General features: G+C 45.8%; 1 protein-coding gene across 1 annotated transcript; it reads right to left on the bottom strand.

The window, feature by feature from the left end:
- Positions 1-13,669: 13,669 nt before the first annotated feature.
- Positions 13,670-24,282, bottom strand: Gkn1 (gastrokine 1). The gene is made up of 7 exons (XM_042054532.1): positions 24,154-24,282; positions 21,135-21,305; positions 16,573-16,623; positions 16,348-16,485; positions 15,511-15,621; positions 14,503-14,644; positions 13,670-13,767 (listed from the first exon to the last, which is right to left on the bottom strand). Exons 1-7 carry the CDS (start codon positions 24,280-24,282, stop codon positions 13,670-13,672), a joined length of 840 nt encoding a protein of 279 aa, XP_041910466.1.
- Positions 24,283-27,613: the final 3,331 nt, after the last annotated feature.

Here is a 27,613-nt window from a genome sequence, read left to right as displayed (position 1 = left end):
AGTTTTTTTTTTTTTTTTTGTGGGGGGAAGGGAGGGTGTGGGGAAGAAAGTCCAAAGAGTGCCACCTTGTGGCCAAGATCGGCGAATGTGTTGCTGGGGTCCGATAGACCTTGGCTGGGGCAGGAGGATAAATCTTACGAGTTTTTAGGTAAGCTGTAAGCCTTAAATTAATCTTTCCTTTTTGTCTTGATGGTTGCCTTCCCCACAGCCACCTCTCCACTCTCCCTAGCCTTTCCAAGCTTGCTTTCTTTTATTCTTCTTCTACATCTGCGGATACACGCACTGTAAACATTGGATGGACACCCATTTCCTTCAAGCATGGTGGCTCCAACCTCAGGCCAGGACTTTTCAAACATGACCCTTTGTGCAAATGAAGCCGGGAAGAAAAAGGCCTTTGTGATCTGGTCCATCGAGCGACCTTACATAGTGTTATTTCAGATCGTGAAGAGCTCTCTGGTTGTACTCTGCACACACAATGCCACCAAATGAGAGGCTTGCCTTGAGGCTGCTGCGGGTGGACTTGAAACGGCCAGCTGGGGCCTCTAGATTGTCTGGGCCTCCACGTTTCAGGGAGTACATGATAACAGGTCTTCCTTTCTGCCTGTGAACTTCGTTATCCCTCCCCGACTTTGATGACACGCTGAGGATATAACTTGCTTTCAAGGCTGTCAACAGTTCAAGCCGTTAGCGCTGTCCTCAAGCCTTGTGCTTGCCTTTCTAGACTGCAGGGTCTTTCTTAGTTGGAGTCCCAGTTCCCACAGGACACAAGGTCTAGCTTCTCCTCCACTCTAGAAGCCGCCAGGCAATGGATACTGTTGTCCCGGCTTCAGGGCTCTTCCAGATAATCACACTTTTTGTCCTCCACTCAAGGGCCTCTGAGACCTCTACTCCCCACCATGACCATCCAGGTACTTTTCCTCCAAAGCATATTCCAGTATCTTAGAATGCTTTATTAATTGTTGATTGCGTTTTCAGATCAGCACACTTTTAGCGGATCACACTAGCTCCTCTCTGAAGTGGTCTCCAGAGCAGCCCGGCCTCCGTTCACACACCTCCCACATAGAGGAATGTCTAAGAGACTTATTTGATAGTGCAGATATGTTGGTGTCTGCTTTTCAAGGCATAAATGTAAGATTTGTGGCTTCCCCATTCTTGGGTCACTTACTCTGAGGAGACGCAGTGACCGTGATGGCTATTCCTGGTTGTCAACGTGACTATATCTGGACCGAATTACAATCCAGAAACGAAGGGCACGCCTGTGATCCAGATCTTGAGGCAGGAAGACAACAAACCTTTACTCCAGATCGCTAGGCTGCAAGACACCTTTAATCTGGCCTGCACTTTCTGCTAGAAGCCCGTGGACAATGGAAGAAGGAAGGGTTCGCTCTTACCCTCACCTGTCCACACACCCATTCCTTCACTGGCGTTGGAGCCTACTTCTTCAGGACTCCAGCATATACAGAAGACCAGCTGGGACCCCCAGCCTCGTGGGATTGAGCAGCTACTAGATTTTTGGACTTTACATTCTCAGCTAGCCATTGTTGGATTACTTGGACTGCAGCCCATAAGTCATTCCAATAAGTTCCATATCTATATATGGGCAGAAAGAGAGCGAGAGTCATTCATTCATTCCTCAAGGTCTCTGTGAACTCCAAAGAACCCTGACTAATACAGTGGTCCATTATGAGAAACCCCAGCCCCCAGCATCTCTACCCCATGTGGCTGATGCTGCCATCCACACTGACAGCTAAGATCAGTCACCAGCCTGGTGGCCTGGGAGCCAATTCTCCAGGGCCTGCCAAGCCTTTGGGTGACTGCAGCCTCTGAGACCCAAGCTAGCCCTCCCCTGACTTCTGACCCATGGAAGCAGAAGGCAGTGTTTGCCTGTGTTCTCTGTTAATAACTTTGGGGACAGTTTGCTAGGCAATAACAGGAAACTAACAAAGCCTGCTGTTACTTTAACCCTTGGAGAACTTCTCTAGGATGAAAGTGATTTGACAGCTTCCCAGGCTTGCTTGTCTGCGAGGCTGTGTGCAGGTAAGACCTGCTGGCACCCACATTTGAGGAATTACTGTTGGCAAGAAAAAAATAATTAGAGGAAGCAAAAATACTCTTAACTGGTCTAAGTGTGCTTTTTCTGTATTTTCTCCCACCTCAAAAGAGGAAAACCCATCCTGGTCCCACCAAGCTCTGTGATATAAGAAATAAGGAGGGAAAATCTGCAGAAACCAGCTGCGCCTCTGAAGACTAGAAAAACAGGGGGCACTGGTCCAGAAAGAGAAGGAACTTGAGGGCAGTGTAATAAAGAACGTGTTTGCGAGATTGGCAGGGAAAGAACTTGAATGTCCCTGCAGGGAACGGAGGGACAGGAGGAACCAGGAAGGTTTTAGGAACATCTTCTCTCATCTGCCTGCCCTCTGGATTCAATGAGCTATTTAAGCCTGGGGTGGCAGAGGGATGCCTTGAGAATATTACAGGGAGAATGGCTTAGGAAGTCAGCCAGGGAGAGCACACTGGGTCACTGATAGAGCCTCTCTAAAGTCAAAGACGCCATTACAGAGGACAAGCAGAGGCATAGACTCCAGAGCAGAAGGAGGGCCCATTCAAAATGTTTCCAGAGAAGCAGGAAGGGTAGAAGAGTGTTCCCCATTCCCAGGATAAATCTGGCCCTCAAGAAGGCCATGACGTGGCTGGAGTCATCCAGGCATTAGAGTGTACCAGTTGCCCTTGCCTTTCTTTCAGGATTTGCAAAGATGATCATCTCCATCTTGAAACCGCCTCAGCCACTGCAGCTCCCTTCCTTCCCTTCCTCCTCTTCCTCTCCCTCCTACCCCAGTTATGCAGGTAGAGCCAGTGTGTGAAGGAATCTAGACAGTGCTACATGCTGTGGAAGTCAGGAGAATAAGCCCCAGGAAACGCCCATTTCCTGACAAGTGTCAGCTTCACTAAAGAGTGTTCCAGTGGAGAACAGTGGAGGGATGGATCCTGTGCTCTGTCCTTAGGAAGGGAGCACCTTCCTTCCCAGGAGGCAAGAGAAAGAGGTAGTTTGTGGCTGTTCAGATGTTTTATCTTCAATAGGAAAAGCACCAAAATATTTAAGGATTCCATAAATATCAAACTCTTTGTCTTTCCAGAGATTAGAGAATTTGCCACCGGACTGACGTGCCACAGCTTCAGTGTGGCACAGTAATCGCCATACCAGAAGGGGCTGAGTTTCTTCCACAGAGACAGTAGTTATAAAATGACATGCCTACCTGTCAGCTTCATCAAACTCACTGCCTAGATGACACCTCTTCCCTGATCAGGTCCTTCAGTAAAGCCACAGACACCGGATAGGTGCTGTATCCATACTATCACACTGCCAACTAGTCTTCCCAGGATACCACTGGGCACCAGAGTGCTCCTTGGGCTATTGGCAAAGGCTCCAAAAAAGGCTCCAGACAGTGCAGTCTGAATAAAACTTAAGCTGTTTTCCTAATCAATAGTGAATGACAATGCGGACAAATCTGATAGACTCTAGTACATTTCATGTCAGTTGGGTCAACCCACTATTTGTTGGGGCTTGGATGGCTCGCTGGTGGCCACGACCACACACCATGTGTAAAACGGTCAGGAGACTATTTACCAGAAGCAGGTTCTCTTGAACAACAGAATTTCTGAAGAACCTGAGCCATATTGGCTTTGGTGATGGGATAAACAAAAGTGTCCGCCATCAAAGCGAAGCCCAGGCACTGAAGCAGCCTGCAGGAAGAGGTCCTAAGGGAATCCCAGAGGCCAGGCAACCTGCATCTTCAGCCCAGAAATGGCCAGAGCTGTTCAACTCAGGAACATTAATACTCCAGCCAAAGCCAAGCTGAGTCTAGTTTCAAGCAGGTTCAGTAGAAAATAGCCCTTGATTCGTTCCAAAGCTCCAAAGCCCTACTAACAATCCGTGCCATGAAGCGATGAAACCCTCTCAAGATGGAATGTGACCCAACGCGGACTGACCCAGATCCCTCCAAAAAGTACGCTCATTTTGTAGCTAGATTAGTTATCAGCCCAAGACTGATTCTATTGAATCTGATCCATGAGTTGGCTCTGCTAGGGCCACACACCATCTATATTAGACACTTCTCTCACCATTGGGACAAAATGTCACAAGTGCGCGGGGGGGGGGGGGGGGGGGGGTCTTTAAATAGGAAGGAATACAGTCTCCGACGGTGTCAAAAACTTGAGGCAGCTGGTCACATTGCACCTATGTTCTGGAAGCAGGGGTTCGGCTGGGCCCCAGCTTGTAGGGTGGTCTCACCCCAGTCAGGGTGGGACCTCTTATTTCAAATGACCTAATATAAAAACTTTCTCACAGTTATGTTGGAAGGTTTAGCTACCAGGTAATTCTCTCACGCTGATGGTCATTACAAACCCAGCCTTTTGAAGAACTCATTCCCTGGCCCTTGCTGAAAAAAGGAATAGTTCATTTCCTGTAGAGCAGAGACTAGGCCAACTAAATTCAAAATTCAAATGTTGACATGGGCCACTCAGTACAGCACAGGGCTCTGACAGGCCTGGAACTTACAAACCATGGAAAGCTATTTTAGATAAGATGAAGCCAACATAAAGCTAATCACAAACCAGGCCAGTTCAGTGCCAATTCCGCTCAACTCTAGCATATTTAAGGGTCTTACTCACAGATTCCAGACCAATTCACACTGATGAGAGAGCAGGGAAAGTCTCTCCAGTCCTGTCAAGCCCATAATCGTTCTGATCCTTCTAATGTCTGCTGTTGTGAGGTCCCCATCAGAGAACACTACCCGGACAAAGGTTCAAGCCAATAGAAAGTCTTTATTAGTCAGCTGGTGACTACACTCGGCACTCAGGACCCCACTGGAGCCCAGAGCCTTTCTCAAGGTGAGCTTTTAAGCATAGAAGCCACAACCTGGGTCGACACACCTCATTTAGCAAGAACAGTTAGCCCAAAGTAGAGCTACAGAAGCCAAAGAACAAGGGAAGTACCTTAGAGAATTTCCCAGGACTATAAACTTTGATAAAGTAGGTCTTTGTCCTTGCTTTGGCAGGTGTTGCTGGCTATGTGCTGGGTTTCAAGGCCTGAATGGTTCTTCCATCAGGGTGTCAGTTCTGGGAGCCTGTTACACTACCTTCTAAATTGCATGCAAGTGGCCCTCAGAGTGTGTGGGCATGTGGTCCACGTGTGGATGGATGTTGAAAAGGAGGCTTGCTCATTGTGGAACAATTCCATAGAGCCCTTCAAGATACAAATATCTGTAGAATACCAGAAACATGTTTAGGGGTTTGAGGAATAGAAATAGCGGTGGCCTATTTTGTTTCCTTCTTTGTCTGACACCTTCTTTCTTCCATGATGAAAGCTATCAAATCAGGCAGAACTAATGCTCATTCTCCAGGACTAGTCAGGGCGACCTGCAAGTGAGTAACAAAGCCTCCAGCCAAGCTGTTCAGGTGAAGCATTTCTGCTGCTGGCTGTGCAAACTCCTTGGCCTACCCTTAGCTCAATCCCCAACTGCGTAATAGGGAATAATACCGCCTGCCTCACTGGGTTGTTCAGCAGTTCAACAAGATAATATATCATCCGTAGCCTCATGAAGAACCGAATAGATCTGGGCTTTACTGCCAATGGGAGACTGAAAACTCACCCTCGAGCTTCTCCTGGAACCACTTGCAGATCATGTGATTTTTCTAACAATGAATCAAAGCTCACTTTGTATGTAGGCGATTCATATTATCAACGTGTGAAAATGCAAAGATGAAGACTTTAGCTCATCTAGGAACAACTGGGAATTGGTGGTTTCCTAGGATGCATGTAAGAAACAAATGGAAAACAGACTTAGGCTATCAATAATAACCCATTGGCTAACGTCCTGTTTCCACCAGCCAAGAATGTTCAATAGCTCAGCTCCAGTGAGATGTCTGAGTGCGATCAACAACCAGTGACGGTCCTTTCTGTTACTTAAAACTTTTTTTTATTATTACTGCATGTAGTGTGTGTGTGTGTGTGTGTGTGTGTGTGTGTGTGATATGTAGTGTGTTTGTGTGTGGTGTATGCAGTATATGTGTGGTGTGTGTGGTATGTGTAGTGTGTATGGTGTGCGTAAGGTTGTGGTGTGTATATGGTATACGTGTGTGGTGTGTGCATGTGTGTGTATGTATTGTGTGTTGTATGCGTGTATATGTATGGTGTGTGTGTGGTGTATGTATGGTGTGTGTGTATACAAGGGGTGGAGGACACGCATGCTATAGCATGTACATTGGAGGTCAGAGGACAACCTTGTAGAGTCTATTCACTCCTTCCACCTCTTTGAGAATTCTAGGATCCAATCCAGGTCTTCAGGCTTGTTTGACAAGTGCTTTTATCAGCTGAGCCATCTCACTGGCTCTTATTCTGGATTTTCAGATGTATAGATCCATTTTAAAAGCCCAGATTGGGGGTGGATCTGGGAGGAGTTAGGGGAAGGTGTGGAGGGTGAATATGATCAAAATATGTTGTATGTGTGCATGATATCACCAATACTCAATAGAACACCGTATTAGTCATAAGCGGACTTACTCTTCACTCTTATTAACATGTTCAGTGGTTCAAATACTTTGCAGATATCTAATGTGAGGCTCCTCTTCATGGTCAGCTTGACTAGACCTGACCCCCTTGGGAGGTACATTTGGGGGTGACTATGAGGGCTTCTAGACAGTTCACCGAGGAGAGAAGAGCTGCCAAGTGGGCTTGCTGCCAAGACTGAATAACAAGGGGAGAAGGGAGCTGGAACGCCTGATGAGCACAGCGTCCATCTCTCTGCCTCCTGACTGGATGCAACTGTCCGGCTGCCTCACATTTGTGCCTTCATCCTCTCTCCACCACGATGACATGCAGCCTCAAACTGTGAGCCACAGACAGCCTTTCCTTTTCAAGGGTTGCTCTCTCACTGTCTTTGTGTTGTGAGAAATAAGAAAAAGTAAATGATCCTCTTACCATGTGTAAGACCCGTGCTTTGAATGAGCAGATACATAACAACAGCTTGGACTTCACAGGGATTATCGGGCAGGCGGAGATGTATGCCCAGTATTGGCACAGATGATTTTCATCCTCACTTTGAGAGGAAACTTGACATGTCTCTTCCACCCCAGCATGACAATTCCAAGAGAATAAGAGCATCCCGACGATACACCCACGAGGATGACTTGTCCCAGAGGTGGATGAACTATGAGAGCACAAATGTCTCTTTCTATTCTAATGAGCCCCCTTTTACTAAGAGACCTAGGAGTGAGCAAGAAGGAGCCCATGACATTAAGATTTAGCTCTGGGATATACAAACTGCCTTCGGCTTGTGTGAGAGATTCAGGATGTTCGTGCTCACTCCCAACCCATTAGAACTCACCAGAGCACAGAGGTGTAGCTAATGCGATGTGCATTATCTGATGTGTTTGCTCCAAGCACTGCACTTTACGAACTGCTTGAGAGCAGTAAGAACTGGGGCAGATTTTCAGAGCTAAAAAAATGTGTGTGGAACCAAGATGGGTCTCTAAGATGTTGGTTCATCCTGGATCTTCGTATTTGAAAGCATCTGCCTTTTTTTGTGGCCAAAGTAAAATCTGAGATAACCTATGTCACCTATTATACATGAGGGTCAGCAAGTTTCCTGAGTAGGGACCAGTTCTGAGACTGGAGCACACTCGTCACAATGCAAAACTCAAGGCATGGAAGGTGCGGTGATTCCAGCCTGTTTTCTTCTCCGCTTTATTGCTCATCATGGGTGATTGTTGTACAGTCTTAATGGTGTTATGAACTTAGGCACATAAACTTGTGCCTCAAACCCAAAGAAAACAGCGGAGCCAACAAATAAACATACAAAGAAAGCCAAGGGGACTTATTATCTTTGGGTTGAAATAGAAGGCACATTCAATGGAATTATTACAAATCTGAGAGCCAACAAGAAAGAAATAAAGACCCATAGTTAGAAATCTGTCCCTTAGCAGTCAGATCTGCCCATAGGCAGAAGGAAAACCTTGGGTGGTAGATAAGGAGGAGTTCTGATTTAATGTCGGAACAGCAACTTACAAGCAGAAACATCATGGGAATTCATTACATACTTCCTAAGTAATGGGGTCAGCTGAAAACACAAGTCTTGATCATGCCCTCAATCCAGGAACTGTGGGAAAGAGGAGGGAAAGAACAACACCGAAGCCCAGCGAAGCAGTGCGCTTCAGGCATCCGCAGTAGATGTATTTGGAATGCTTTCCCCACATGTTGATAGTTCCCCATAAATCAGGGTTTCCTAATGTAGAACTGTTACTCTTAAATTTTCTAGTCTTCATTGCTCCTGAATCCAGTTACATGAACTGCAGTATAGCCATGCCTCCCAGTTGGATTGACTTGTCCCTGCTCTGAGGTGTGCCTTCATATATCTTCTTTACGAAGTTTCCAACGTATTTTCCATCCCTCTTAATTCATCCTACAGCGTTATATTTAATTACAAAATTATAGACCAGAAAATAGCTCTGTGCATTTTGCTCTCAGGAGCAATGCATGGCTGGAAGTTTTGGAATTCGTGACTTATGGGGGCTGGAGCTATGTGTGTGCTTAAATGCTACCCTAGGTGATGAAGATGGGGAAGAAACGAGGGACTGGGGAATGAGCCCAGGAGAACAGCAATATCTGTAAAGACCTTGGCATAGAAAGAGAAGAGAGATCCAGGAGAAAACAGTTGTGTGTGTCAGCTGGAGCACAGGGGCAACACCATAAGGTCTTTATTAGATTTAGCAACTAGAAGTTTTTGGGAGATTTTTATGAATAAAATGTAGCGAGGTTTGGGAGAAAAACCCACAGTGCAGCAGATATAAACCAACAGGCAGCATCAGGTAAAGTCGGTGTGATGGTTGGTTTTAAACACCACCTTGCCACAACTCCGAATAACCTGCGCAGGGATCCTCAACTGAAGGATGTCTATATCAGGTAGGGCTGTGGGGAATTATCTAGATTGTTAATTGATGTAGGAAGGTCCAGCCCACTGCAGGCAGAGGGCTATTTTTTGGGCAGGTGGTCCTGAGTTGCATAGAAAGCCATAGAAATCATGAGCCTGAGCAATCCAGCAAGCAGCTCTCCTTATGTTTTCTGCTTGAGTTCCTGTCACAAATTCTCTCAATGTTAACCAGTGACCTAATGGTGTAAGTCAAACAAACCTGCTCCTCTCTGGTTGTTTTGGAGAGTCTTACTGCTTTCAAGTCCCTGCTTTGATTTTAGCGAGAATCTGAGAACAAAATTATATGATTCTTCTCGCCATCTGTTCCAGTGATCAGCGCTGGCCCTCCGGTTTAGTGCCTCTCACCTGAGAAGGGCACAGAGAATCACTTCCCTCGCTTATACTTTAGCTTGACCCTGCTGCTTCAGTCTGCCTGCTCCCGGCGAGCTGATCACAGCCGTGAAGAAGATGCTTACTCATGAATGTTGCTGAGATTCCAGCTTTAGTAGCTGACTGGTGTGGCTGATCCTGCTCCGGAGCAGTTAGTTCATTTGCAGAGGAACCAGTTTGTGGCTCCAGCTTTGCCTAATGCACCAGTTCATACTCTCTACATGGGGTGCGACAGAGACGGCTATGCCAGCAGTGCTCATGCTCTGGTACTGCTCAGATGAAGCTTGTGGAGAGGGAGCAGGACGGGACGTGTTTCTCTGTGGGAAGACCCCCTTCTCTGGATTTCTTCTCTAGGAGATTCTCAGCAAACTGCTGGCGAGATGTCTGTGCAGAATTTCGCTGTTTCTTGAGCAATTTCCATGGAATGAATTGATGGAGGAGGGAGGAGCCATTTGCTTTCCTGGAGCATGAAAGGCAGTATTGTTGATTTGACCTCCCTATGTGGTTAGCTAAAGGATTCAGATGCTCTGGGCAGGCATAGATCCTGTGTGTGTGTGCATGCGTGCGTGCGTGCGTGCGTGCGTGTGTGTGTGTGTGTGTGTGTGTGTGTGTGTGTGTGTGTTAAGAATCTGGCGTTTGATGCTCCTCACAATAAGCAGAAAGGGCATAGCCCTCATCTAAGGCTTAGTTTGTGATATTGATGCAGATCACAGCTCTGTCTTTCAAAATTCATACATGTTCTGTCAATGAACAGTACTGAATAAATTTCTGTGAGAAGAAGCCCTGTACTCATACTAACTAGGCTAACTAACTAAAGTAGGACTAAACACAGCTCTGTCCGACCCTTCAGCATTGTATATTTGTTTCCTATTTTAGTGGTTGTGATGTTAGTCAATAACTTTATTTTTACTTTAGATATAGTTTATTTTCCCTCTTTAAAATTACTATTTTTTTTTATCTATTTACTTAGTTGTAGGATAAGGGCCCGCTTGTTTGTCCCGGCTGCCCAGCTAGCTTAGCCCCAAAACAACCAAGCAGAAACTGTATTAATTAAATCACTATTTGGCCCATTAGCACTAGCCTCTTATTGGCTAGCTCTCACATCTTGATTTAACCCATTTCTATTAATCTGTGTATCACCTCATGGCAGTGGTTTACTGGCAAAGCATGTCTATCTCTGGCGGTGGATCCATGGCAACTCTCTTTCTTTCTCCCAGCATTCAGTTCTGTCTTCCCTGCCTACCTAAGTTCTTCCCTATCAACAGGCCAAGGCAGTTTCTTTATTCATTAACCAAGAATCTGTCCTATTGTGAATATGTAATTCTTTACTGTCTAGGAACACTTCTTACAATGCTAAGAGTTTCTTAAAACTTAAGCGGCATCATTGCTATCATTGCTAGGGATAATATGGAAGTGCCTGCTTGCCCCGCCCAGTCCAGCATGGCAGACCTGCTCGTGCCTCTGAGCCGTGTGTACCACCCCACTTTTAGGCACATAGCCGGTCCATGCCAGCATCAAGCAAGCTGTGGCAGTCAGTTCACAAACCCCACTCAAATGCTCCATCTCCCGAAAGAGCCAGAGGTCGCACTGGCCGCATAACCCAGAAAGCCTGCATTTCAAATGGCATGGCTTTTTTTTTCTGTTGCTGCTGTCGGATCTCCTGGAACATGAGTTACGGATGTTGTAAGCTGCCATGTAGGTGATGGGAACTGAATTGGACTGGGTACTTAGGAAGAGCAGCAAGTTCTCTTAACTGCTGAGCCATCTCTTCAGCCCACTTTTCTCTCATTTTTAATGTGAAGGCCTAGCTCAATGTTCAGCCTTCTCTCTTAAACAAAATGAGGATTTAAGGCTTCAGATTTCCTCTTAACATGGCTATGGACACCACTCTCATGGTTTTCTGTGTAGGGCTTTCATTATTTAATGTTATAATATGTGCTCTACTTGTAATCATTAACTTTTCTTCAGCTCTTGTCTTATTCAGAAACATACCACAGAATTTCAGAGCAAATGAAACTTATTTTATTTCTTTTGGGGAGGTATTTGTTGTCTCAACTAAATCAAAACTAGAAGAATGTGTCATGTATAATGCTAATGATTTGAATAAGTCTAATTTGATTTATGTCTGAGCACACAGTATTTATATGACTTCTATATGTACTTATAGAAAGTATGTATTTTGTGGTATCCTATATGTGCTCATTAAAATAAGGTAATTTATCTAAATGTCGATGTCCTTAATTCTTCATACTAAGCAATTAAAAGATAAGTATATAAAATATTCAACTAGGATAGTAAAATTGTTTTTCTTTGCAGTTCTTATAACTTTCCTTTGTATATTTTGATAAATGTATATAATCTAGAATTTTTATCTTCCCAGTAGTTTTTTATTCCTAGAATAGATACTAGATAATTCTGTAGAACACTGACTTCACCACTTCCCAAGGTCAGGACCACGACACTGGGCACACTTCCTGGGACTTACTTTCTTTCTTTGTTGCCTTCACCAAGGCAACATTTACAACTGTGGACTTTAAAAAAAATCAGATCTATTTTATTTATTTTATGTATGTGCATTTTTGCCTGCACGAGTATGTCTACACACTGCATGCATGCCTGGTGAACACAGAACAGAGCACTGGATCCCCTGTAACCTGAGTTACAGATGATTGTGAGTTGCTGTGTGGGTACTGAGACTGGGCCTGGGTTATCCGGAAGAGCAGCATGTGCTCCTAGCCACTCGGCCATCTCTGCAACCCGCTACCACTGTGATCTCTGATGGATCTTTGACAGGTTGTTTTGCTTTTATGGACTTCAGAATATTTTGGAAGTAACAGTAATTTGCAAAAAGTGGTGAAATTACCACATAAAGAAGATAGTTGCTCTAACTTCTTCCCCATGAGCACTGGCCAATATAGATCATTTCCAAGTGGTAAGAACCAATATCTTGTTTAGTTTTGATAGGTTTACCTATGAATAGCTCACGCAGTGAGTGGAGTAAGAGGCCACCGTCGAGCAAGCTGTGGCAGTCTGCTCACAAACCCCACTCAAATGCTTCCTCTCCCTAAAGAGCCAGAGGTCACGCTGGCAGCATAACCCAGAAAGTCCGCATTTCAAAACGGCATGGCTTTTTTTTCTACTGCTGCTGAGTTAGGAAAATCTCTCTGAAAGGAGCTGCGGCACACCACCAGGACACAGCAAAAAGCTGTGCCAAATTCTGTATTTTTTTTTCTAGAATTCCATTTCAAACTTTCTCAGGTTTTACGTGGATTTAGCTAGCACACTAGATGCAAGACTTAGCAAGGAGGGTTGCTTGTTCGTCCCGGCTTCCCGGCTAGCTTAGCCCTGAAATAACCACACACAAACTGTATTAATTAAGTCACTGCTTGGCCCATTAGCTCTAGCTTCTTATTGGCTAAGTCTTACATCTTAATTTAACTCATTTCTATTAATGTGTGTATCTCATTTTTGCCATGGATCTGCTGCCAGAGATAGACATCATCAGAGAAAGAATTCTCTGATGACTTCCAGGAACTGAAAAAAATATATATTTTAAAATGAAGCGCAGGTTCTCCAATGCTTGGAGACTATTTTCTCCCAGATCTTTCTCCTTTGGTGGAGACCCTTGTGCTTGGGTACCATGCGATCTTACTCTTGGTTTGTCAAGGAATGGAGGTTGTAGACTACTGAACCAAATATGGTCAAGAGAATATGGAGGTGGGATTCAACCTTAGGTAATGTTTCCTGACCTGGGAAGGCATATGGAAATGAAGAATGAGACTGACTATGCTGTCCTATGAGAAAACCAAGGGCCATCTTCAGATGAAGGAAGGGGGCAGAGTTTACAGAAGTGGAACGTTCTCTTCTGGGAAGAGAGGCAGGAGTGTGCTTCTAGTCTCCCATTCCCAGCATCTCCTTGGGTTATTATAGATACTCCTGGGTCCTTATAGGGGACTCCCCTTTCTGATTATAGCCACTATATTTTTGCCCTTGCTGGTCCAAAATGCCATTTCATACACCAGCAAGAGAGCAGTGGCAAAGTCTGAGGCCTGTCCTCAGGCTATATGTCTGGAACCTCTGAAGGGGTCCTTTCTAGGGGAGAGGTCTTGAATACAGACTGACAGGCAGGTCTAACATAGGCCATGTGGCACTCCCATAGGAATCATGAGTTTGTTAGTACAAATTATATGTGGTCCCAGGTGGTTTATTGAGCCGTAAAGAAGTAAATCAACCCTCAGAAAACATTCTCATAGTTGTGTGTAGCAATGGCCAGAGCCCACATTTTATTTCTCTGATGAGCAAATCTACAGTGACTTCTAATACATTTCCTCTGATGTTCCACAGAAGGACATCTGCAGAATCCAGAGTATGTTGGCAGTGTAGCACTTCTTTGAGTAGAAAGGCTGGTTTAGTACTGGTAAAAACAGAAGACTGGATTAGTGGCTATCCTGGAACTCTTTGGGGACTGTGGGGGGTGTCACACAATTTCTAAGGTACACACTCACTTCAAAATCTTTCTCCTCTCTACTCCCTCTGTCACTTTGTCTCTGTCTCTCTGTTTGTGTCTCTCTCTGTCTTTCTCCTTTGTCTCTCTCTCTGTCTCCCTCCCTCCCCACCCCCCCCCCCCTCTCTCTCTCTCTCTCTCTCTCTCCTCTCTCTCTCTCTCCTTCAAAGATGTGGAAAGTTGCACTTAGATTAAGTTTTTAACTTGTAGATAGTATTCTTTGAATGTCAGGAAATAAGTATTGGAGCTATAGGAAGTCAATAAATTTTATTGGCAGTCCCCTTTCATTTAGCCATCCATGCCTTTTATGTTTTCTTTTGAACACATTTGGAGTTTATTCTACATCCCACCCACCCAAGAAAGACAGTATTCTATAACACTTAAACACAGAACTAGAGCCAAATGTGTTGAGTCACCCTGAAAAAGGGTTTGTGACCTTCTTCTGTGCTCTAGTTTTCATAAAGTAAGATTCACAGCAGAACCTATGGATTCTAAGGTTACTTTGGGGAGCCTATGAACTAAGACTTCTGAAGGCTGCCCTGATGGTCAACCCTTCATGATTGGTGTCATCTGTGGTCACACTTTAGGGAGCCTGATGACTCCACCAGCACTGACTTGGGGTGAACAGCATCAGGGGGTACACACCTGGAATCTCCTCGGCTACATAGGTTGGGATGCCCTGGCACATGCCAGCAATCTTTGTCCCAAATGTACTCAGGTCCTCCACTCTGGTGGGGTTGATAGAGTACATCAGTTCCTTGGGGGATGCTCCTTCAGGCCCTTTACCCTGAAGTCGAGAGCGAGGAGGAAAGGAAGAAAATGAACGAGTGCTGAGTCTGGTGATTTGCTCATCGTAGGGGCACAAGGGCAGCAGGGGCATTTCTTGGCTGACTTTTTTTAAAACCAAGGTGAAGAGACAATTCTAGCTTTGAACATCTTGGTGTTTCTAAGTGTCCCAAGGGACTTAGATAGTTTGAAATCTCAGTTGCTCATGAAAACAGAAGTCTGGAGCACAACTCCTCTCTTAGATTCTAGGGTAGGACTCCGTGATATCTTCTGAGGATGGAATTTATTTACATTTTCTACCCTGTCGACCATACGGACCAATTTATCACTTTGAAGACAAGCTCAGACATCAGACTGAAAACCGCAGATTCCCTCTTTATATCTACTGCAGCTTCGGTTGACAGAGGATACAGAACACTTAGTTAAATCTGATTTTCAATCAAGCAACGAATCCTGCTAGTGTTGAGACTATCTCAAATATTGTATAGGACAAACTTAGACTTTCAAAATGATTTCTTTTTATCTAGAAATACAGCTTACCTAGGCAGTCTATTTGCTAGTTCTGATAACCCTAGCTACCGCAGGAATGTGTCCTTGAAGTACTGAGGTCTTGCCCTGAGCTGTGCAGATCTTTGGACCTCTGACACACAAGGTGGGCAGTGTTTGGCTCAGCCCTGCAGAGACAGGTGTGAGCCCTGGCATCTGATACAGCAGAAGCTGCCCCCACTCCAGCAGTCACCTAGAGTTCTTTACACTGTGCCATTTACCACCACAAGCATGCTGTCATGCTGTGCAGAAAAGGAATGGGTGCGACTTCATTATTTACTGGAGACCATAAGACCTCTCATTCCGAAAGCTCGCCTTTACCTTTTGCTCCTTGGCCAGCGTGCCAAGGTCTTGAAGAGAGGGCATGACCTTCGTGTTCATTTTGTGCACAATGCATGATTTCTTGGCGAAGAGTCTGGTTGCAGCAAAACTCTGTGAAAGAAGAGAGAAGACAGTGAGGTGGGGGTCCCCAGGAGCTTTGTCACAAGTCACAGCTGAGAGAAGCAGAGCCAAGATCACAGGGAGCTGGGATGAATCCCTGGATCCCGCTGTCCTGCAGGTGTGCCTGTGGTTTACATGGGGAGACAGCCCGCAAGCTCTTAGAGGGCAGAGATAGGGCTCTAACCTACTTCCTTGGCTTCAGTTCTAGCATGGTAGGGGGCAGTGTGTGTGTGTGTGTGTGTGTGTGTGTGTGTGTGTGTGTGTGTATCTTAAGTAAACTTTTTAAGGCTGTCCCATCTTAGTCTACTTCCATCTTTGCTGCTTTTAGAAGGCAGGGAAAATAGAGTTTGTTTTCCAAAGGTACAAATTTAAAGACTAAAGTAGTAATTTCAGGATGGAGTCAAGTGGCAAGTGGCACTTAGCTTTCCCTTCTCTTTCAACTGATAGCGCTGTTCCTGTTTCACTTGGTCTCATTGAGTTAAAGATGAAATAGTGGGTCTTAAACATCATGGAGGCTCCCTGCAGGGGAGACCAATGGATCCTTGTATTTGTCTTTGAGCATAGTTAGTTTCCTTACCCTCGTTGGTTTGAATGTTAACCTACTGTGTAACGTTGATCACCAACAGTTATGTGTAAGACGTAAAATCAGCTGAGCAACATGGGTGTTTAATGGCCGGTGAGCACACCGTATCTTTGCCCTGTGTGTCCAGTACCTACATTTTCATAGTCCCAGAGGGAATTCCAGGAGTCCCAGCCGTTATTATTGTCGACGTTGGCCACGTTGTGCTCATTGTTGATGCTCACAGACTGCTGACCACTTCCGTCTCTGTTGTTGTCATTGCTGATGTTGATATTCTAAAATGTATAAACGTGGGCGCTGATTTAAGATCACATGTCTTTGCTAAGGCATCTTGGTAACAGCCCTTAGAAAATGAGACTTACGTAAGGAAGACCAGGAACTACCAGGAGCCCGAGCAGGCCGACGAAGAGCATCTGAAAGTGCAGATAACAGTGCCTGTGGTCACGTTGTTTATAGCAGCCACAACCCCCTCAAAGCTCACCAGAAAGATTTACTAATTTTACCAACGTGCCAAACCATCCTTGTTTTCTTCTTCCACCTTGAGTTTTTAACTACAGAAAAATTTGATAATAATAAAGAATTGTTGACTTATTATAATTATATTAATATGTGGTTAAAATTTTTGAATTATACACTGAAAACTGATGAATAAAACATAAGTTAATGTGTGAACAATATAATGAAAACTCTGGAAATCACTTCTAAAAACTGTTTTTTTTTCTTTGATCTGGGATGCTTTCTTCCTAACAGGAGACCTCTTATCATTTTCTTAATAGGTTAAGTGGTTCTATTATTTTTATTTTCAGCTTAAGAAAGAGTCAAAATTTGTCTCTCAAAAAACCAGATGTGGAAGACATTTCTGAGCACAGTGTTATCTCCTGTACACAAGGCACCTACTGAGGTCTAAAGGGCCCTAGACCAGTGTTTCTCTTCCTGTGGGTCGCAACCCCTTTAGGGGTCAAACAACCCTTCCATAGGGGCCACCTAAGACAATCAGAAAACACAGATATTTACATTTTGATTCATAAAAGTAGTAAAATTTCAGTTATGAAGTAGCAATGAAATCATGTTATGGCTGGGGATCACCACAACATGAGGAACTGTGTTAAAGGGCCGAGCATTAGAAAGGTGGAGAACCACTGTGTTAGACAAAGGCACGCCCCTGCTCAGGGCAGAGCTAGAAGAGATATCCAAACCAATGGCCTGTGCTTGGCACTCTCCCTGTTTTTATCCAACCTGTTCTGGGGAGGACATTTCTAGGCCACAGTTACAAATTTATGATCCCATCCTAAGGCAGAATCCACGGAGTGTGCCACAATAGAAAATGTCCATTTGATGTCAGTCCCTCTGCATCCTAAGACTTCAGAGAAAAAAACTGAGCTTGCTTCATCCCCAGACAGAAATGCCTGGATGGGGCCTGAGGATGCTTATTTTTTAGAGGGCCAGCTAACAGCCAAGAGTGTTAAAGACTAGTTTTGACGACAGTGACCTTCCAGTCTGACCAGAACATTCCCAGGACTCTTGGCAAAAGCAGAGTCAAGGAGAAGAAAGATCAGACACTTTCTGGAGCCCAGAGACTGCTTGTGCTGAGTAGAACCCTGGAGCAGGTGTTGTGGAAGACAAGTCTATTGCAATTAGCTTGTGCCAGACCCTCCTAGGGCAATTATTCATCTTTATGGACATACGTGTAAATGCCACGATTCCATGAAAGGGAAAGAATTATTTCCGTTATGGCAACAGCGCCGTAAGACCAACCCTTCTCTCCTCCCTATTAATGGTCTCTAGTTGTATTGAGTTTCAGAGGAAGAGCTGACTTACCGTGAACTTCATGTTGTCAGCCGTGAGGTGGAGTGGAGAACAGGCAGGCACGCTTGCAGACATGCAGCCTTCTGGTATTTGTACCTGAGCAGCTTTGCTCAAGCTAGGTGTGCTCAGGTGGAGCCCACAGTTTATCTCTGACCCCTTCCTGTATCTGCATGGCAGCTGAGGCCCCGGAAGCCGTTAGCTGCGTGGTCAGGACGAGGCTTGGACCGGAGGCAATCTGAATCATCACCGCTGTAGGTACCTCAGTAAACTCAGCGTGATCTGTGATAAGTTCTGGCTCAGTCGAAGCCATGGGTGTGGGTATTGTATGCATTGCCACTGCTCAGATTCAAGAAAAGAGTAATCCCTAAAGCCAAACACTTCCCAGATGAGATCTGTGTGCATACCTGCCCTCTTAGATGCTGACTCCGGTGGGAATGCCTGAACAGCTTCTCTGCCCTCTCTTGACCTGACCTATTGTGAGCGGTCCCAGATTTTCCATCTGCACCCCCCCTTCCTAAGACTTCTGAGCATGCTCAAGTTGCATCGAAAGCTTATTATCAAAACCAGTGGGTGAGAGATTATGTTCTTGGCTGTGAAATGGATCTCCAAATAAGAAAGCTGGATCTTGTGCCATGCCCAGGCATTTCCACCCGCGTCATGAGTGGCTTGCACCAAAGCCATCTCACACCGTTCATCTCTGGGGTTCTCAGTGGTAACACCAGACACCGGGTTAGAGCTCTGGGGCTGCTGGCAGAACTTTTCCCCCATCTACATATCCAGCAACCAACCCTTGCCATTACATCTCAACAATGCCTCTCCACTCTGGTCTTGGCCATGGCACTCCTTAATGAATTTTTACCAGAATTGTAGGACAGACAGCCTCATCCCAGGTCTCTGATATTTCAATGGATGTCCTTTATTTTCCTAGAGCATGGAAAGTACAGAGACATTACTCTCCAGACCTTAGAAACTTTGACCAGTGGTCCTTCAGAAAAACTTCAACTTTGTTGGAATGGCATCCATGGGACTTCCTAAAGGGGTTTCCAGCTCCCCAGCTGCCTCTGTCCTGAGTGCCTGGCACACACCAAGGGTCCCAGGCTGTCATCCATTCAAGCCATCCCTTGTACACTCAGCCTTTCTCCCTCGGCCTCTCCTCCTGGAGTGTTACTTGGCAAACGCTTTTGTCATTTCAAGCTCCACATTGCTGCCTCTATCACGTCTTCCTCAATTTCTGAATGGAAACTTCTTTCATCGTCTCTGAGTGCTCTCAAAGAACTGTCTTCTTATTTGCCTCTAGACAATGACAGTTTTGAACACTATATTAAAATAAGGGAAGTTTTCTCTGAGGGGAGGGAGCAGAGACTGTCACCTGGGAAAATGAGAAAATGCTCAGAGTGGTTTTTGAAGGTGGATTAATACTTAATTTTCCCCCCTGTTCTCTTCTACAACTGAAGCTAGTGGTTCAGATTTGATAATGGGGAAATGTGTGCTTCATTAGTGCTGACCCACAGATTTCTACTTTGGAAACCTCCTTGTGTCCAGAACCTTCCTCTCCAGAACCTTCCTCTCCAGAACCTTCCTCTCCTACGTGGTCCTTCCAGGGCTACATGGTTCCGAAGCTCGGCTCACTGTCAATGTCTTCCAGAATGCTGGAAGGGCTGGATGAGGACAGTTGGGGTAAAAGTGGCCTGCTGTTTAAATTCATCCTCAAAATATTTCAGGTTCATTCTTTAACTGTACAAAGGTCAAGAAGCCTGGGGTTGGGTGTGGGGAGCGGTGGAGATGTCGTCCTCTGCTTCAGAGAAGGCCACAGCGCTCTGGGGGTCAGAGTGGCAGTGTTGGCCCTGCTTTTAGATTTGGCCTCTGATGGCGATTTGGGGGTCCCTGTCCAATTCCCAGCACAGTTTTGTGTGTCATGCCTTACTAAGGACTCAAGGTGACATGTGGATCAGTGAAATGCTGGTGTGGTAGATGTTCATGATAGGAGATATGCTGTTAGATGACAGACAGACAGACAGACAGACAGACCGACCGACCAAGATGGTCAGGGTCTCTCTTTTGGATAAGAACCATTTATAGTCGCGTGGCAAATGAGCTAAAAGGCCTCTAGGCATCCATTTTGTACTACACCATGATGTCCTAAATATAAATGGGAATAGACCCTCGTTGCTGCATGTCTTATTTATTATTTTTCAGACACACCTTAGCCCTGTAAGGATTCATTTCTTGGTGGAAATGCTGCCCCTAGGTTATACTTCGGGTGTGAAAATCTGTAGGGGGAGCTCCTGGTTGGAGCTGAGAGCCAAGAGGCTTAGGTCTGCTCCTTCCTCCCCGCCTTAGGTTTTCACCTTCCCATGGGTGGAAGAGAAGAATTCCTCTCTCATACAGTATAATTAATCAACTAGCTTCTTCCTGTGGCCTCTGTGTGAGTGAGTGTGTGGCTACCCAGAGAGATCTAAAATTGATATCTGCTTCCCAGCTGGGATGGAACCAGCAACTTAGCAACTCTTATAAGCTCACCCCAATGAGCAAAATGGATTTATTGGGAGCAATGGATGGCAACGCACAGCCACAATTTCCAGAAAGCACCTCTCCAACCATGTTCCTATTTTATGTCTGCTCCTGAACCCATGTAAGTCTGGGCTTGGAGTGCTACCCTGTGTTGGGACACCAGAGGTGACAGCAGGCTCAGACAACGGAAGCCATGACAAAGCCATTCTCTGGGAAAGTTGTGCTTTTAAGGGCATCCTATCATTGCCCTTATTGGGGACTCTTGTGGTCTCAGAAAACACTTTCCTGCTGTGGTAACGGTAGGTGATCTTGTTGCAGTCCAGCATGTAGGACACATAACTGGTAGCTTACTGCATGATGGCAGTCCTTTGGCTAGAATTTGGAGGACTGGTCTCACCATTTTTTTTTCTTTTCATGTGTGCATGTGTATGTGTGTGCCCTGTCCCTTCCATTCTGGTCTCCTTTAAGACCTAGATTCCCCAGCAGAACCAAGGCTCTTGTTCCTTCTCTGCCTGAGAGCTATGCTGTCTGTGGCTTGGATCTCCTCAAGGAAGGAAGGCATAACAATGGTTTTTTTTGTCACCTCACGGGACTTAGACTAACATACATGATACTCATTAGACACCTTTAAATTCTTTGAGTAGATAGAGATGACCAAGCTAGAGTGTACATCATACTCATCCGTTTCTGGTTTGGGGTGGAACCTGGGAATTGCTGCCATATGCCGGCCATGGTGACACAATGGGGGAGTCTTGGATGACAGTGTGACCCCAGGACCCTGGGGTTAGTGTGGAGCAAGTCAGGTCATGGGTAAATAGAGTCTGCCCTCCTACAGAGGTGAAGGCTGGGTTTTCCCCCCAAGCAAGGCCCTGCTATCACTCCCCCCAAGCAAGGCCCTGCTATCACTTATCGGCCAGAGCACACACCCATGGCTTCATTTCAGCCCACACCCTGCCACGTGAGGCTGAGTGAAAACTTTCTTTGTCTGGAACAATCTAGATGCATTCCGTGTACAGCACACTCGCACATGGAGGGAGAGTTAGAGTTTCGCACAGAATCGGGCTTATTGAATGTAGTTTTCCCTCTTTTGGTGCAATGTTTGCCACCAGGGCACAGTCCCATTCTTAAATACTCATGACTCCCCCTGCTGTGTGAACCAGCGAGTGTTAGTAGTATCTTTGAAGTCTGCAGCTGTCCTGTTCTTATTTTCTGGTACTTAAGGACTTGTTGGCCAAAATGACAATCCTGTTATGTATTAGTTGGGTGAGGAATGGCCTCTCATGTAGACACTCTGTCTCTGTCTCCTTATTGTTTATCTGTGAACTTGGCTATCAGTCTGATGGATCCCGTGGCTGCCCCAAGTTAGCTGTTACGTGAAATCTGAACACGTTTCTTTCCTGCGAAGAAGCGGTACTGTGCCTTTGCTTGCCTGCTTGTCGCTAAGACTGTAGCAGAAGCTCCAGGGCCAACACCCTTTGTGTTGTGGCACGGTCTGCTCTCATTGCTCGTTCCGTTTGTACTTTTAACCAAGAGGAAGACACCCAGAAAACAGCAACAGGGAAGGATAAAGTAACATTTGAATAATTGTTGCTAGAAAGTTTTTGATTCCAGAAGATCCAAGCTTATTACATAGCTGTTTTTGCACAGGAGGGAAATTCTTTCCAAATTACAGCAGTGTTGGGACAGTTTTTCCTGAGGCATCTCGAGCTGTTTCTCTTGGGACTGTCATCTTCCAAATACACACAGCTCTCCCTGCCTCTCCGTTGCTGCTTGTCTAAGTCCATCCAGCTGCATTTGCCAAACCGTCTGCATCCCCAAAGCCTTGATGCATGCCTCAAATTCGTTTTGAGCAATATCGGGGTTCCCCAATCATTCATACCGAAACAGTTTAAAGCCAATATGTAAAAGAACTCATGAATGAAGTGTGTTCATGTTCATTCAGTCCTAGCCATTAGGCCTAGATGAGCTTCTCATTGAAGGATGAGGGAGCATCCATTAGATAGATAGAGAGAGAGAGAGAGAGAGAGAGAGAGAGAGAGAGAGAGAGAGCAGAGCCACAGCCAGAGAGAGCCAGGTGCCCTCAGCAGTCTGCCTGCTGTCCACAGTCTCCATGGTGGAAGTAGAGATGAGCAAGAAGAGCGGGAAGTAAAGGACCACAGCACAACAAGAGCAACAGGCAGGCGTGGCTCTGTAATCCAAGGACAGTGGCCCTTCCTGACCAGCGAAGCTTGGCTCTGTAAGCCAGGACAGTGGCCCTTCCTGACCAGCGAGGCTTGGCTCTGTAAGCCAGTTTTCTGCAGGCTGACTGGTCGGCATTGCTTCCCTTCTCTCCATCTATCTCTACCAGACCGTGCGCATCTGGATGTGCCTTCTTCACTTCTGGAGGAATCCATGCTATCCTCAGAGCCTCAGGGAATCCTGACATTTACAGTCATTCACCAATGTTCTACCCACAACCCCATCCACAGTCTCCAGTCCCTGGAAGGGCTTAGTGAAGCAGGTAGCAGGTCTATACTCTGGGGTGTTTTTCCCTTCACAGTTTCCACTGGATTCAAGTGAAAAGCAATTGTCTTCATCTAGTTCAAGACAACAATCCCATTGACACCCCCACAGTGGGCACTGGGTTGATAGCTTCAGGCTTGTGTTGGGAGCCACTACACAGAGATTCACTGTGCTCTAGTAGGGCAAAGCCCAGTGTAAGCCCAAGTGCTGTAAGAGATCTCCAGTTGTAAAGCAGCCCGTGCTCATATCACAAGGCACGGAGCTGTGCCTGAAAGTCCGTGCTGCCTTGGTGTCACAGGCCCAGGGTGGTCCTCCAGAGCCCAGGTTCTAGTGTAGGAGGTGACAATGAATGCCTTCAACTCCAACACCAGAGAGGCAGAAACAGGAGACTCTCTGGGGCTTGCTAGCCAGCCAACGTAGCCAATCAGTGAGCTCCAGGCTCAGCAAGAAACCCTGCCTCACAAAAACAAAGTGGAGAGCAATTGAGGAGGATACTTGACATTGACCTTTGACCTCCAGGCTCAGATATATGAATGCGCGTGTGCACAAACACACATGCACACACACAAGAAAAAAGGGAGGTAGAAGAAAAAGCCAGCCTCCCCAAACAAAGCATCCTGTATTCCCTTAAAGCATGGGCTCCACAGGTGGGCCCTCTTGAGAGGTGATGTATGCATGTAGGACGGATACTGGAGTGTAAGAACAGGAAGAGGTCCTGAGACCGTTCTAACTTAAACGAGACACATGGCAGGTGACAGCGGAACGAGCCCTTCCCAAACCCCTAGAGTCCATGCCTTCCCTTCATGCTTTGGGGCTCCCTCTCTCGCGTGAGCTGTAAGGCAGATGCTCAGAGGGATGTGGCCTCCCTGCGCTGGTGTGGTTAGAGAGCTCCACCCAGGAGGCAAACCCGTGGTTGGGGCCTGTGAGACAGCTCCATGGAGTCCAGCAGAGTCAGTGGTGTGAGCTCGGCTCAGTGGCCCCAGGAGAACTCATAACATCACATTCGTGACGTTCTCAGACTCAGCTTCACAACCTTTAGTTATTTCACTCAAGCATGTGAGAGAGAGAGAGAGAGAGAGAGAGAGAGAGAGAGAGAGAGAGAGAGTCAGAATTGTCCAACTTACCAAGAACCTACAGTTCTCTACACAGTGAGCCAGAGGCATTACGAGATTTAGGTTTTGCCAGCATCCGGCCCTTTCCTTCAGGCCAGCACCACCTCCTGCCACTCCCTCCTTCCCCTCTTCCACACCCATGTTCTGACAGGCTGCAGATCCTCCCTCTAAATTAATATTTTATTTAGTTCATGGACATGGGTGTTACCTCTAAGAGAAGCAATCTTTCTTATTAATCTTTTCATAAGTGACTCGCCCTTAAATGTCATAAGGGACTGTCAGGACCGAATAAAGGGAAGTCTATGAGGAAGAATGCCTACCGTAGTGAGGAACTCATGTGTAGATGCTTTCTGGAGCATCCCTGGGCTGGGGGCCCTGTTGTTGACTTGTCGCCTACACCTGCTGCTGCATGATTAGAGCTCAGTGAAGGATTACCTCATCGAACATGCAGACATAAAATGGGCACATAGCTTTAGGCTCTATACCCAGGCTTACCGGTTTGAGCTGCACCTCTTTAGCTTCCCCATTCAGCTAGTCTCCATGGCAACTCCTCCCGGGGATGTATTCGTATAACACTGCCGGACCAGTATCTCCATCTTTGACTTGATTTTCTCTATCCAGAGACTTCCTTTTCCCTTCTTTCAAACTGCCACCTCTTCCTGCTGGTGTGTGACCAAAGTGCTCCAACTCTAAGGAAACAAAATGAACAGAGAAAACATCCCTTATTTTTACCTTCCTCATCAATGGGTAACCTCCCCACCCGTAACACACATGTGAGCACGCATGCATGCACGCACGCACGCGCGTGCGCGCGCGCGCACACACACACACACACACACACACACACACACCTGTCAACTTGCAAAAGAATCATGCTTTTTGATGTCCCCTCTTCATAGCTCTGCCCACTGCAGTTTGGCATCAGGGTAAGCGGAGAAGCTGCTGCTGCAGTGGGGGAAACTCAACTCCGGAATCCCTCATAAGGTGGTGTTGTCTCTCCCCCTCCTCACTCTCTTCTTACACTGAGACTCCTTTGACTTTTGAGGTCTCCTCCCTCAGCTGTTGCTTCTTCTCTCCCACCAACTTCCTGCCTCTCTTCTTCTGTTGGTTTCTTCAGTGTTGCTATTGGTTTCTGTCTTTTGTCTTGTTGCCTTCTCTCTGTGTGAGCCACTCTGTTCTGAACATTTAAGTTGTCCCAACACTCTCAAGCCAGCCCGACACATTGAAGAAAGAGATGCCACCACCACGCTTCAGGCCGCGCACCAAACCACCCTCATTAGCTCTCAGACATGCTGCAGTTTCTATTCATTTTAATGGACTTTAAACTATGAATCAACCACAAAAGATTCTTCGGCCAACCCCAAACTGTAAGTCTTCACACCCCACTCTAGCGCAGCTGAGTGCTATTGCCAGAGCCTTCAGTTCCACCTTTTAAATATCACTTGTAAAGAGCAATACAACACTTATTCTCTGACCAAAAAATGAAATCATAGAAAGTTGTAGAAAACATGATAAAATGTGATATGTAATATTCTAGTAGAGAGTGATATTTACAGTAACTTTTGAGTTTATTTCTTTATAATTTCTCTTAAGGATTCTTTAATCCATATGTTATGTAGAAGTATAGTGTGAGGTTTCCCAAGTGCTTGTTAGGGTTTCTATGCTGTGAAGAGACACCATGACCATAGCAACCCCTTTTTTTTTTGGTTTTTCGAGACAGGGTTTCTCTGCAGCTTTTTAGAGCCTGTACTGGAGCTAGCTCTTGTAGACCAGGCTGGTCTCGAACTCACAGAGATCCGCCTGCCTCTGCCTCCTGGGTGCTGGGATTAAAGGCGTGCGCCACCACCGCCCGGCTCATAGCAACTCTTATAAGTGAAAGCATTTAATTAGGTGGCTTACGGTTTCAGAGTTTTAGTCCATTATCATCATGGCGGGACCATGCAGCATGCAGCAGACATGGTGCTGGAGAAGGAGCTGAGAGTTCTGCGTCTTGATTCAAAGGCAACAGGAAGTGAACTGTGTTACTGGGTCTAGGTTGAGCAAAGGAGACCTCAAAGCCCACCCCCACAGCCCCACAGCAACACACGTCTCACAATAAGAACACACCTACTCCAACAAAGCCACACCTCCCAATAGTACCACTTTCTATGGGGAACATATTCTTTCAAACCGCCACACTCCATTCCCTGCTCCACATAGGCTTGTAGCCATATCATAATGCAAAACGCATTCGGTTTAACTTCAGAAGTCCCCATAGTCTATAACAGTCTTAAACTTATTTAAAAGTCTAAAGTTCAAAGTCTCTTCTGAGATTCATGTAATCTCTTAACTGTAATGCCCTATAAAATCAAAGTCAAAAAGAAGCTCACTTACTTCCAACATAGAATGGCACAGGGTATACATTACCATTCTAAAACATAGGAAAGGGAGCATAATGAGGAAATACTGGTCCAAAGCAAGACCAAAAACTAGTGAGGCAAACTCCAAACTCTGCATCTGCATGTCTGATGTCAAAGCACTCTTCAGATCTCCAGCTCCTTTCGGCTTTATTGGCTGCAGTGCACTCCTCTCTTGTGGGCTGGTTCCACTCCCTGCTAGCAGTTCCCCAAGGAATCATCCTTAAGTATGTACCTCACATCTGTGCAGCTTTTTGTTTTTGTAAATGATTTTCCTTGTATTTCTGGTGGGAAGAGTCAATACCTCCCCTTTATTCTCTTGGACAGTTCAGCTGCAGGGGCTCAGCCTCACTGGCAATTTAGACAAGTCACCGGTCATGCTTCACCCTCTCCCTTCCGTTTGCAGTCGCTCGGGCTTCCTCGCTTGTCTTTATTATGTCTTCCTTGCCTTTCTGCTTGAGGGCATTTTGGAATAACTGTGATATTAACTTTCAAATCTCTTTTTTTTCTTTTCTTTTCTTTTTTTTTTACTTTGCATTCCTGGTATTTGTTAACCCAACAAGTTACCTGATTATACCCAACTTTATGTGTACTGAGAAAATTGCTATCCCTATCCCCAGAAGTAAAGAGAGCTAGGTATCAGAGAACAGGAATCCTGCTTAGCACTCTGTTTTCCAAGAGTGTGAAAGTCAGGAGAAGACACCAGGACTCACTGTTGTGAGCCTCATAGGAAACCAGCAAAAGCTCCCAGAGAAAGCAGCTGCTGCTTGTGCCTGAGCCTGGCCTTGCATCCCACACATTAGATCCCCTGGAACTGGAGTTTAGGCAGCTGTGATCCATCATATGGGTGCTGAGAATCAAACTTGGGTCCTCTGGAAAAGCAGACAGTGCTCTTAACCACTGAGCCATCTTTCTGGCCCCTGTTTTCAAATTCCTTAAGGCAGGTATCCTAACATAAACATCGACATCACATTTTTATGTCCATTTAATTAAAAATGTCTTTAATTTCTATCTGGGTTTCTCTTTAACCTATGGCTTATTTAAAATTGATTTATAAAGTTAATATACTTGCAAAT

This window comes from Arvicola amphibius, chromosome 2 (genome assembly GCF_903992535.2).
Source record: "Arvicola amphibius chromosome 2, mArvAmp1.2, whole genome shotgun sequence".
Taxonomy (NCBI): Eukaryota; Metazoa; Chordata; class Mammalia; order Rodentia; family Cricetidae; genus Arvicola; species Arvicola amphibius.
The sequence above is the reverse complement of the archived record's forward strand: the minus strand, read 5'-3'. Positions and strand labels throughout refer to the sequence as shown.

Bases quoted from the DNA above. Each gene is read 5' to 3' on its own strand.
- Gkn1 (XM_042054532.1), bottom strand. From the start codon at position 24,282: ATGGGTGTGGAAGAGGGGAAGGAGGGAGTGGCAGGAGGTGGTGCTGGC. The intron at 21,306-24,153 runs GTAAGTTGGACA...CACTAACCCCAG, and splicing joins TAGAGAACTGTAGGTTCTTG to GGTCCTGGGGTCACACTGTC. The intron at 16,486-16,572 runs GTAAGTCTCATT...TATACATTTTAG, and splicing joins TAGTTCCTGGTCTTCCTTAC to AATATCAACATCAGCAATGA.